General features: G+C 34.9%; 1 protein-coding gene across 5 annotated transcripts in view; it reads left to right on the plus strand.

The window, feature by feature from the left end:
* LOC118040576 (THO complex subunit 2) overlaps window positions 1-12,099 on the plus strand; it is a 29,153-nt gene that overhangs the window by 6,748 nt on the left and 10,306 nt on the right. For all 5 annotated transcript variants that reach the window (XR_004686101.2, XM_035047547.2, XM_035047549.2 and 2 more), the window contains exons 12-20: window positions 188-381; window positions 2,430-2,510; window positions 2,719-2,929; window positions 3,026-3,268; window positions 3,361-3,441; window positions 3,554-3,673; window positions 3,772-3,831; window positions 6,254-6,381; window positions 11,149-11,245. Coding sequence is in view for 4 of the 5 variants with exons in the window: in XM_035047547.2 (XP_034903438.1) it covers window positions 188-381; window positions 2,430-2,510; window positions 2,719-2,929; window positions 3,026-3,268; window positions 3,361-3,441; window positions 3,554-3,673; window positions 3,772-3,831; window positions 6,254-6,381; window positions 11,149-11,245 (1,215 nt within the window). In the remaining variant the exon portion in view is untranslated. The remainder of the gene's footprint in view (window positions 1-187; window positions 382-2,429; window positions 2,511-2,718; window positions 2,930-3,025; window positions 3,269-3,360; window positions 3,442-3,553; window positions 3,674-3,771; window positions 3,832-6,253; window positions 6,382-11,148; window positions 11,246-12,099) is intronic.

A 12,099-nucleotide genomic window follows, 5' to 3' on the forward strand; every position in this document is an offset into this window, starting at 1 on the left:
CCTTTTGTAATATATTTTCCCATCATTTTCAATGTAATGGTGTTTGCCAGTGGTTTGTAGTGGACTGTAGATGTTGCTTTTCTGGTTGTTTGAAGTGTTTATATGCTTTGTTATATTCAGATAATTCTTAATCTTAATCTTTTTATCTAGGCATGCTTTGATATTGTTTTCTATGCAAATTTTGCAGGCCTACAAAATTGGAAAAATAAATCTGGCTGCTACTGGAAAGGACCTCATGGATGATGAGAAGCAAGGAGATGTGACAATAGATCTTTTTGCTGCCTTAGACATGGAAACTGAGGCAGTAGCTGAACGATTCTCCGATCTTGAAAAAAATCAAACTTTGGGCTTGCTGATTGGTTTCCTTTCTGTGGATGACTGGTAGGTTTAATCTTGAGATTCTGCTTGTTAGGAAAATATTTTCTGAGTCAACCTCATGAAGGAGAACAAAATATTTTCCATGGGACTACCAATTCTGAATGTCTAACACGTCACCTAACCTATTCCACCACCACCACCACCTCACAACAACAACTGCAGGCCTGCCCCTGCCAGCACTAACACCACCTTCTTACAAACATAACAACTGTTGCAACCCACTTCTTTAGCACCTATGCTGCCACCACCACCACCACCACCGTGTTGCTATCGTACCTCACAACTACCAAAGAAAAATAATTTATTTTTCAAGAAATTGTTCTCCTTAATATAGTCAAACTATGTAAAATAGCTCTTTTTCCAAGATCCAGGAAGATGTTTTCAGCAAAACAAACACCATAAATATCCTGAATTGCTCAGTTAATCCCCCACTAGTGAAAAATTCTTGCTTTGAATTGCTTGCATTGAACCAAATTGGATATCTAACGAGGAATTCTAGAAATTATAGCTCAATGAGAAAAAAACAAGGTGCATGAACCCCAAAGTTCTTCAGTGATGTTGTAAAATTACATTTGAACTTCAAATTTGATGATGCACTAAGATCTCAGGACTGTCACCTATCCCTACAAAGCAATTGTCATGAAAGCTTTTCAACAAAGAGATACGTAAAGCTTGAAAGGTCCAAGTCACTAGCTCTGGTCCACCTGGTTCCTACATGCCCATCAATGTCCTCCATCATTCCCCTGTCTTTTATCTGGCTACCATTTTCCTCTTTATCAGTTGGCAACCACTTCAAGTCATCCACAAAAAATGACACCACATTGCCGAGGAACTTTTTCATGTTCATTTGCCTTTATTTTTCTCTGAGTGATTTCCAGAGTTGCTCCTGTTACTCGCTCTCTTTTAATTGAATCAATGTCGTATGATGATGAGATGAGTCTCTGAATGTCTATCATATTTTCGTATACATTCTGTTCTGTTAATATTTTATGGAATTATCTGTCGGCTTGTGGAGGAATGGTTATTCTCTACTTATGATATTTCTTGGCCTCCATTTTACTAATTTAGTCTTTGTATTGTGTTTACCTAGAATATTTTTCCACTGCCTTTTCTCTTGAGCGCATGTTCTCATTTTAGACTGTACTAAACTGTTGATTTAATATGGTCTGCAGGATTGTAATGTTGACTATTTTTTTTGTTTTGTTCTCTCCTTTCTGCACCGTGATTCTTATTGATTGAATAATTTTTGGACCCAACTTTTAAGTATTTGTGAGGTTCATATAGAAATTCTTGAATATGCTATGTTAGACATTTTTGCTACTGTTTACTTTAACCCTTTGCTATTTAAAACTTAATTGTAAAAGCAAATGCCAATTAATGTGCTTTGTTTTTGTTTGCTTTAGTATTGAAAATAATTGTTTTTCATCCTTGTTTCGACCCCTTCTTTTTATTCATTTTTTAACGATCTAGGACTTTTCATATATATAATTAAGTTTAGGAAAAGAAGGAAGAAAACATGAATAATATATTTTCATTCATTTTTCTATGTTTTTCTTTGTTACAAAGGAAAGGTTTGAACTCTGAGACCTCATGGGGGATGAGGGACTCTACTGGCAGTTGAGCTACTAGCTCATTGGCCCATTGCATAAATGCTGTATCTACTTGGACTTATGTTAGTCACTCATTTTTATTTTGAACTCTAGGGGTATGAGATGAAATTATATCGTTTGGTGTTTGTTATGCTTTTTGTCCAAAAAATATTAAAAAAGGAGCTGTATGAGTGGTTTTGGGAGTCTTTTTTTATGTTAACTGTATCAATCTAGTTTCACTATTAGTAGAATGTCACAAGCTCTTCTCCCATTGCAATAACTTGCTTCAAACCCCATTTAAAAAGAAGGCTTGAATAAAAAAATTTGCCAGCTCAAACATATGGATTCTAGTTTTTTTTTTTGTTGTACTTGCCACTGAAATGTGCTGGGAGACCCATAGTTTCATTGTACTGCATAGTTTTTCCCCAAGGTATCATGCTCATGTGGCTTCTTCTTTGTCAGGTATCATGCCCATATACTTTTTGAACGTCTCTCTCCTCTAAATCCTGTTGCACATACTCAAATATGTGATGGCTTGTTTAGGTAAAGTCAATGTTTTGAATTTTTGAATTTATTTTTATTGACCATGTTTATACCTTAAAGTCCATGTGAATGTGCACTAAGATCAGTGTGTAAATTTTTAGAATCCAATCTAAAAAATTCTCTTTCCGTGTTCTCATTATTTCTGCACCCATTGCCATGGAAAATTTATGAACTTTCATTGTTTGTTTTTGATGTGATATATATTCAGGCTCATCGAAAAGACGATCTCATCAGCATATAATATTATTCGTCAACCACATGTTCAAAATTGTGGGTCTCCAGCAGTTGCTGGTATTGATGCCATGGATGTGACAAGTTCTTCAGGCCATGTCTCCTTAATTGATCTTCCCAAAGAATTTTTTCAGATGCTTGTAACAGTTGGACCTTATCTTTACCGTGATACGTTATTGCTGCAGAAGGTGCGTGGTTTAATTTTTAATATTTGGTGAATTTTTTTCTTCTAAATTGTATAGTTTTATTTTATTTTAATTTTCCTGCTTGTTTCTTATGGATAGGTTTGTCGAGTGTTAAGAGGTTACTATATGTCTGCACTTGAGCTTGTAGATAGTGGTGATGGAGCTCTAAATGGTGAATCTCTTATTACAAGAAATCGAGTTCTTCGTTTGCACCTAAGGGAAGGTAGGTCAATGGTTGAGGAAGCCCTGGGAGCATGCTTACTTCCTTCTTTACAGTTGGTACCTGCAAATCCAGCAGCTGGGCAGGAGATCTGGGAAGTAATGAGTCTCCTTCCATATGAGGTTGGCTTGGCATTATTACTGTCTTTTGCCCTTTTTTTATATTTTTTACGTCTGAAAGATAATATGGCTAAATTACTCACTGTTTTTCCCAGGTGCGATATCGTTTATATGGTGAATGGGAAAAAGATGATGAGCGGAATCCAATGGTTTTGGCTGCAAGGCAAACAGCCAAGGTACCATTTGTATATCTTAATTTACTGTTGCAAGCTTGGTGCTTTAAGTGAATCATACCCTATTCATTTTTATTTACTGCTGTTTGTTTAATACTTCTCTGTTATCATGCAGTTGGATACAAGAAGGATATTGAAAAGGCTTGCAAAGGAAAATTTGAAGCAGCTGGGTAGGATGGTTGCAAAACTAGCTCATGCCAACCCGATGACTGTCCTTCGAACTATTGTTCATCAGGTGCTGTTTTTATAAGAAATGATGCATTTGTTGTCACTGATCTGTATTTTGTAAATCAAATCTAAGGGAAAGTTATTTGCTGGAACTTTGGCATGCAGATTGAGGCATACAGGGATATGATCACTCCTGTTGTGGATGCTTTCAAGTATTTGACACAGGTTTGAATTTTCTCTTGATTTCTAATGATCTTCTTCTCCTTGAGCATTTGAAATCTAATGTCTTTCTTAGCCATAAAAGCTTCTTGTGTTATACTTAAGGATCTGTCTTCTTTTACACTTCCATAAACACTGAAATTTGACAGTTAAATACAATTTCTGCTGCAAAATATCAAATTTATGTTGCGATGATATGATCTGTTTTAGTTATTGACATAACCAATCTAATGTTCAAAACCTGTCATCGATTAAGTAAATATGAACAATAAATCATTGGAATCATCTGTCACTAGTTTAGCCTGCCTTCCTAGCTGCAGTTTGTGCGGATGAATGTAACTGTACTTGTAGCCTTTTGAAGTTGAGAAAATCTTTTGGTTGCCAGTTATCAGCTTGCATGCATCTCGTTATCATTGTTATTTTTTTTAGATATAATGCTTGCACTCTTCTCCTGAATCTCTCTCTAGCTGAATAAGATATATGCTTAAGTGGACATTAATATCTCTATGTAATGATTCCCAATCTGATTGTGATTTTTTTAGGAAAGTGTAAATGCCACTTTTATGTCATCAATTATTAGAGAATGAAAAATAAGAATAATACATGCGTTACTATGGTTATCCTTATTGGTAATATCTACATATTTAGGAGGCTGGGAAGGTAGAATGCCTGATTAAATAGCATTTATTCGGGTGAAACTCAATGCTCTATTGAGTGCTTTGAAGTTTCAGACTCTAATAAAAGGGGGTAGTGATATGATCTGCAAGCTAGAAATGGAGGAGCTTACAGCAATGCATATTGGTTATTTCTACTGAATTTGTTAGAAAGATGGTTTTTGGTGAAATGAGGAGAATAGATAATAGATGCAAACCTGCTATACTTTTTTTTTTGTCCTTTGGGTCTATTATAAGCTTCTAATGTCTTAGACGCTAGTCTAAGTTTCTTGCTTATTCGTGCAACGAACTTCATTTCTTGTTTTCTACTCTATCATTTGATGTGACAATGGGAGTATCATTTGGTGCATACCTGAAACTTTGGAAGATAATTTGAGTAGAAGCTTGGATTGCTCTTTCAAGTACTGAGGGTGCATCATGTTTGGAAATGGTTCTTAACAATTTTTTTTCTTGCAAGTGTAAAATGCATAAATGTGTTGAAGTTTTAACATCTATTGTTTGACCATTATTTGCTTGGACAATAGTTAACAAATGGGAATGCAGGATTGTGATGGATCATAAAATCTTCAATGATGCCCAAGCTGATAATAAATAGAAACAAAACTGACAAAGCATTAAATTAAATAGTTGCTAATTACTCTTCTGCATTGGAAACCATTCTGTCCAAACAAGAAAGGTCTTTGTGGAACTGTACCACCTACAATGTTTAATATCATGGTTTTAGTTGTTTTGGCCCATTATCAATATGATTATCATTTCATCTTCCAAAAAATAATGCATTCTCCCTCTGTAATTAATATTGATGTTTCTAGGTTTCCTTTCCCCAATTTCCCACTGCAAATTATGTCTCTATTCTTTTTATAAAAGTGCACATGTTAAAGACCTTTGTTTTCTTTTGTCATGTAATTCAGGATGGGAATTTCATTGTTTCATCTAAAAGCTATATCAGCGTATTTTCCAAGGCAATTTGAAATTGAAGTTTTTTACTTTCTTTCAATAGATAGGAAATAAACGTAGCTCATTGAATTTGTGCTCTTAAAACTGACCAGTAGCTTCATCTATTTCAATGCTAAATTGGAAGTTTAAGGTTGGTCATTCTGTAATTGACTAAAATGGCATGATTTACGATACCAGCAAAGTAATTAAAAAAGAAGAAAAGAAAGAGGTATTGATGAAAGAAAAGGAGGTACATGGTATATTCAAACAAAAAGAGGTTTTGGAAGTTGATTGTTTTTGTTTTAAAAACAATGGTAATGATAATCTGTTTCAAGGGGAAAATGAAGTATTGCTTCCCGCAGATGAGACAGAGAGATAGACCAGACCTTTAGATAGGAGGGAAAGAGATTGCAGATATTTTTTTCCCCTTCAATCACATAGAAAAATGTGGACTTAAAGTGCTTGATGAAAATTACATAATTAGCCTTAATTAAATTCCTTACAAAATAAGATACTGAGGGTATTTTGTGTCTAACAAATGTGGGCATCCTGCTGACCTACCCAAACTAAAATCAACTATGGATGTATCTGGATTTGGTATCTAAGGGGCTGCTACCCAACTTGTACATCCACAACTTGACACAGAAAAAAATTATTCCTGGAAATTAATCTGAACAGCAAGCACACCAATAAATATTCCAGTCCTAATCCTGTTGAGCCTTCCAACATGAATTGTGAAATTTATGGACAATTTGTGTGTCCTATTATGTAGTAATGCTTGTTGACGCTCATTTCAATGCATTTCTTTTTCTCTTCAGCTCGAGTATGATATCTTGGAATATGTTGTAATTGAGCGGTTAGCACAAGGTGGTCGTGATAAGCTGAAGGATGATGGCCTTAATTTGTCAGACTGGCTTCAATCACTGGCATCATTTTGGGGTCACCTGTACGTATACATTTCCTCTACCAAAACACTAGTTGTCATCTTTATTGTATTTTTGTACCTGTAGAATGTATATGGCCCCATCTGTATCAAAACTAGTGTACCATGTTAACAAATATGGCTGCTTAGCAGATGTATGAGTTTGGTGTCTTCCCTTTTTGATTTCTGATTTTTATATTTGCTTGTTCACTAACTTTAATATATTTTGCATGAGTTGTATTGGAGTCACTCTGTTAAACCTTTCTACTGAGAATTTTAGGTGTATCTTGGGATGCTTTACATCATTTTCTGGGTTGAAGATTTGACTCAGCAAAATCTGGATAATGGGAGCTTAGACCGTTGTGGATATTGCTGGTTTTCAAAGTCTTTAATTTATGAGGCTAGGTCACTTCCAACATGCTTGGCAGTGAATAGGCATTAATTGGAAAACTCTATGGGATTTAGAGATGGAAACAATGTAACGTTGTCTGAATTGGAAATGATATCTGAATAAGAGTTAGTTAGAAGATAAAAGAACTTTAGAAAAAAAGAAAGGAAAATTGAAGAGAGGTAGCCCGGATTACATTATTCAAACATGACAATAATGTTATTTCCTTTATGTCCTTTCAAGTTCGACATACTTGAGATTGGAGGTCAAAAAGGTCCTTACAGTGATCATTGAGATTCATGAGTGTGACTTTGTTGGATGGTGGTTTTTCTATGAATCAATGGTGGAAATTTATCATGAAACCAGGCTTGTGCTAAGGGGGTTGGTTGCTTGGTTTATTGGGATCGCATTGTTCAAACTTCTCATTGGTTCTATTTCTTCTTTGCCTCTTCAAGATAAATATTCAGATAAGATTAATAAACAAAACCTATTCAAAGAAGGGCCATTTCTGACTCAGAGGTGGATTTTTCAGTGAAACTTGCCACTGGGCTTTCTCATGCAACTTGAACTAGTGGTGTCAATAATTAAGACATTATTGGAAAATGTTATTGAGCATATGTTGAACCCTGAAGCAAGAAAAATGGATGGGGGATATAAAATTCATTGTTGAAAGGTTCTTGATGTTGAAACTCTCTAAGTTGCAGATGTGATTGATTGTGGAAAGTATGAAGATTTTCCTGCATGGTTACACTATTTGGCAGGTTTTCCTCAGCCAACATTTAAATGACTGAGAATTGGTGTTTAATTTACCGTCCTCCTTAAGAGCTTAGGTTTAGGTATGGTCTGAGATTTAAAGGCAGTTTTGTTCTGGATATTTCAGATTCTTTTCAGACTCGTCTTTCTCTTTGATGCTTCTTTCAATGAGTGTTTCCAATAATCTTTCGTATGAATGTGGAAGAAGTATACACTTGGTCAGAACTGATGTTCACTACATCATTCTACCAATGTGAGTCCTCCAGAAGTGTATTGTTTTGCTGTGAGATATGTGTTCTGAACAAGGGGAGAGAGCACTCCATTTTGATTTTGGCTGCATTAGCTTGTATAGGTGATGATATTTGTGTTCTTCAGGGTACCACAGTTTCTTCATGATTTCCGATAGCATGCATAACTAATCTGAACCCCATATGTAGCCTGGAACCTTTTAAAGGAAAATCAAATTCTGTGGAGGCAACACTTGGGAATTTGCCAGGGCTCTCAAGGTTGCCTGGCTATTCAGTAATACATTGAATGGGGTTCACTGGAGTACACAAAAAAATCTCCTTTCTTTTTGTTGATTATAGTGGATGTGCATAGATTGCTGAGGATCTTCAACATGCAAAATACTTTTAATTTCTTGAGAAAGAATGTCTTGTATGAACATGTCATGTTCAGAAATATTTGTTCTGGAAATTTTTGAGGTTGCACAATTGTCTTGATTCCCTTTTCTTTTGTGAAGTTCTGGGAATTATGATATGTAGTTTAGTGTTTTTTCTTCTTCCTCTTCTTTCTTTCTTTCTTTCTGTCTCCTTTTAATTTCTTTCGTGTTGTCTTTGCACAATGAGCCAAATAGGTTGGTGGGGAATACTCTCTGGGGTTTACTGACATGGCTAATAGAACTTTTCAGTTGCAACTTGGAGATTGATGCCTATTCTAATTCTGTGCTTTGTGTATTCACTGGATAATTGTCAAGGATCATTTTCATAAAGTTGGAGTTTCACATACCTAAGATGCCCAATGCTATTGTTTAATATTGGATTGAACCGAATTCAGAGAGGGGGATGGGAGTGGGAAGGCATTGCTGCTTTGGCTGTTTTATGGTAGACTTGTAGTCTAGGTTTCAACTCAGGCGAATAGAAAATTTTCTTATTTCCTGAGAGCTGCTAGAAAGGATGTGGTGAATGCTAATGAAGTGTCATTGCTACATTTATACATCTTAGCCATAGGAGCATGGAGTTTGCAGAGAAAAAATGAAACCTCTTGAACACTGAGGACAATTAATCTGTTTATGGTCAGACTTGTCAATTGCTTTTTGGTGCTTCTCTAATGATTGCTGGTTCAGGTCACTGACTTGGATCCTTATCCTCTTCAATCATTTTTTCTGTGCCAAATCAATGAACGTTTTGAGGGATTTAAGTATTTCTCTTCATTATTTCATCAGTCCTTTACCCCCCACTTTTGATGGTTTGTCTCTTTATCCTGTTTGAGCATTATATTGACAAAGCTCTTCTTCTCGATGTTATTGCCGCCTTTATATGGATAATCTTATAAGCACAAAATTATTCAGGGCTACTGAAAATTTTCATTCCCATGTACTCATGGGCAATATCATTCATTCCTATTGCATGCGACCCTTCTTATCCATTCATAGACATAAATACCCAGACACAGACATCTAAATCAACATGTTCCAAATTTGTATGTATAGAATGTACTCAATTCATCGCTCAATGTACACTTATCAAGTGTATTTCTGTCCCTAGAATTCTGTTTTAATTGCCAAGCCCTAATCCAAGGTGTGTATTCCCTTCATTCTTCACTCTTTCTTTTTATTCTTGCATATATCCTATGCAATCCAGAAGTCCCAATTCTTTCACCAAGTAGCATTTCATGAGTTTGGATAAGGTCTGATTGAAGTAACTAGTATGGCCTTTGGGTTTGATAAGTCATAAAGCTAATGAATGAAGAAGTGCTGGAAGGTGGATGTGATATCAATGGATTTACCTAAGATGCTTTTGCTGTCCTGAAGACTAGTTTAATGATGTCATTTATAGCTATGGCTGATGCCTGGTTTGTTCCAATACCTTATGACCAGAAATTTCACTACAGTCTGAAAGTAGGCAAGCTTGTTTGGGGGGTTAGATGTAGCAGATAGAGGAACTGGGGGAGGTAGGAGGCATATGATTTGGTTAACTATGAGATTAATCTGTAAGATTATGAGGTGAAGTCCCTTGAGATTTTGGTGACAGAATCAGAGAGTTTGAACCAGAGAACTAATGATGAGTTCTGCAGGATAAATAAGGATTTTCTATAAACTTATGTATATGTGTGTGGATCAATAGGAGGTCTGATTTCGGCCATGTTGATTTGGTAATCTATTTTTTAGTCTAAGGCTGTATCATATTTAGTGTAGGAGATGCATTTATTCACAGTAGATGTTTCCTTAATTAACCTGTGGTGGTTCCATTGCTGTTTCACTCTTCATTACTGTTTGCCTAGGCTTCCTCCGCATGCAGTTCTATTATAATGAAATATTACTTAAGCATGAAAGTTAATTGGTGGGTTTGGTCTTTTCTAGATTGTCATGAGAACCAATTATAAGAATCCTGTTGATCTATAATGCTCTTATCGGTTAGGTGTGTATCACATGTTAGTGTCTGAATGTTGTTTGACAGAACAGTGACCTGGGTGATAATGGTTTTGTTTATTATACTCCTGTATGCCGAATGAGCCATGTCTTCATGCTTCAAAACACCAAGTGCAACTATGTAAGAAAATATTGAGGAGTAATGAACATAAAGATATTGAGTCATGTCTGAACATCTGTACAGCCTCCATGTTTGCATGTATTGCTTGTTGTATGTGTATTGAAGTGTGCATCATTAGATGCATGAGCTCGCATATGTCCAGCTATGACATTGAATAATATATTTTCTTGCCAGGTGCTCTTCTTATCCTGTGTTTGGGTAAATAAGAGTTTGATTCTTAGTGTTTCGGATTGCTCTAGAGTGGCTCCTTGTTAAAATTTCAACAAATACCTTCTGAAGTGGTGACTGTTGATTTCCCTTTTTAGTAGCTTTTGAATTTATTTGAACTGCTATGATAATGCACTAAGTTTGAAAATAGTTTCATTAAGAAAGTAGAGACCAACTCCACCTGAATATGGCCCAAAACCTCACCTATGTTTAATGAAAATCATCAAAGCCTTTCATAATTTATAAGATGATTGCCTTTGCTTATTTCCTTAATCACTCTTTTTCTTCACTTAAAATGCAGTAAGTTTAATTGGTGGAATTATTCTAGTTTGGGTTTTCTCTTGTTGAGATCACTTACATGGCTGCTTGTGTCTGCCCAATATGGTCTCTTATTTATTAACTGCTACGTGTTTAAGAGATGCTTAATTTGTTGTAAGATGCATAATTTCTGTACTTGTTCATAATATGTTATGAAGTTCTGTTGTTTTCGTAGTCATTTGATGAAACGCCCATTACTTCCTCTCATGAGATCTACTGATGATGGAATTATTTTTTCTTTATAGTTATCTAAATTATATTGTTGATGAACTTCTAATTTTATGTAAAGAACTACCACTTTTTTTTTTTATTGATAACTTGAAATTGAATGAAGAGAGTTTTGTTTATTCCCAGGTGTAAGAAGTACCCATCTATGGAATTAAGAGGCCTTTTCCAGTATTTAGTGAACCAGTTGAAAAAGGGCCAGGGGATTGAGCTTGTTCTTCTGCAGGTATCATTCAGATCTAGAAGTTTTGAATTTTATTAATTATTAACATAAACTAAAGCATGTGGGGAAAGCACTGTAGCTTTCATCATAAAAGTGGATTGCTAGTGTCTCCTTTTTTTTTTTTTTTTTTTTTTTTTTTTTTTGTTTTTTAGAGAATTTTTTTTTCAGAATTAGTTGTCAATTTTTTTTCTTTTTATGAGGTTAGCGTGGTTTGCGAGTTTATCAAGGTAACTCAGGTTCCCCCAGCTTGCCTTAGTTTATGGGTTTGGTGTTTTTTTTTTTTTTTCCCTTTTTTTAATTGAACTTGGCTTTTTTATAGTTTATTTTTTTTTTTCTCATATACTTAAAAAAATAGTTTTAGAGAAAAATCATGTTAACTTTATAAAATAACTAAAATTAACATAAAATAAAGCATGTGGAGAAAGCACTGTAGTTTTCTTCACAAAACACTATGGATTGCTACAGTGGCCCCTTATATTTTTTTTTGCTGCTTGAACATGGTTTTTTTTTTCCTTTTCCTTACCTTTTTGTTTTTCTTCTTGTTATGATTTTTTTTCAAAATTGTTTTTGTCAAATTTATTCCTTTGATTTTGTCTTGCTATGAGATTGGCATGGTTTACGGGTTTGCTAAGGTGACTCGGGTTGCCCTTGTTTACGAGTTTGGTGGATTGTTTTTTTTTTTTTTTTTAATTGAACTTGATTTTTTTTATAGTCTATTTTTTTCTCATATAGTTAAAAAAAAGTTTTTGAGAAAAATCATTTTATTAAACTTTTAAAAGTTACAAAAATTAAAGGGTGTGAGAAAACTACTGTTCACCCACACACATTGCACTATGAATGACAATAGTAATCTATGG

Source organism: Populus alba, chromosome 13 (genome assembly GCF_005239225.2).
Source record: "Populus alba chromosome 13, ASM523922v2, whole genome shotgun sequence".
Lineage (NCBI taxonomy): Eukaryota > Viridiplantae > Streptophyta > Magnoliopsida > Malpighiales > Salicaceae > Populus > Populus alba.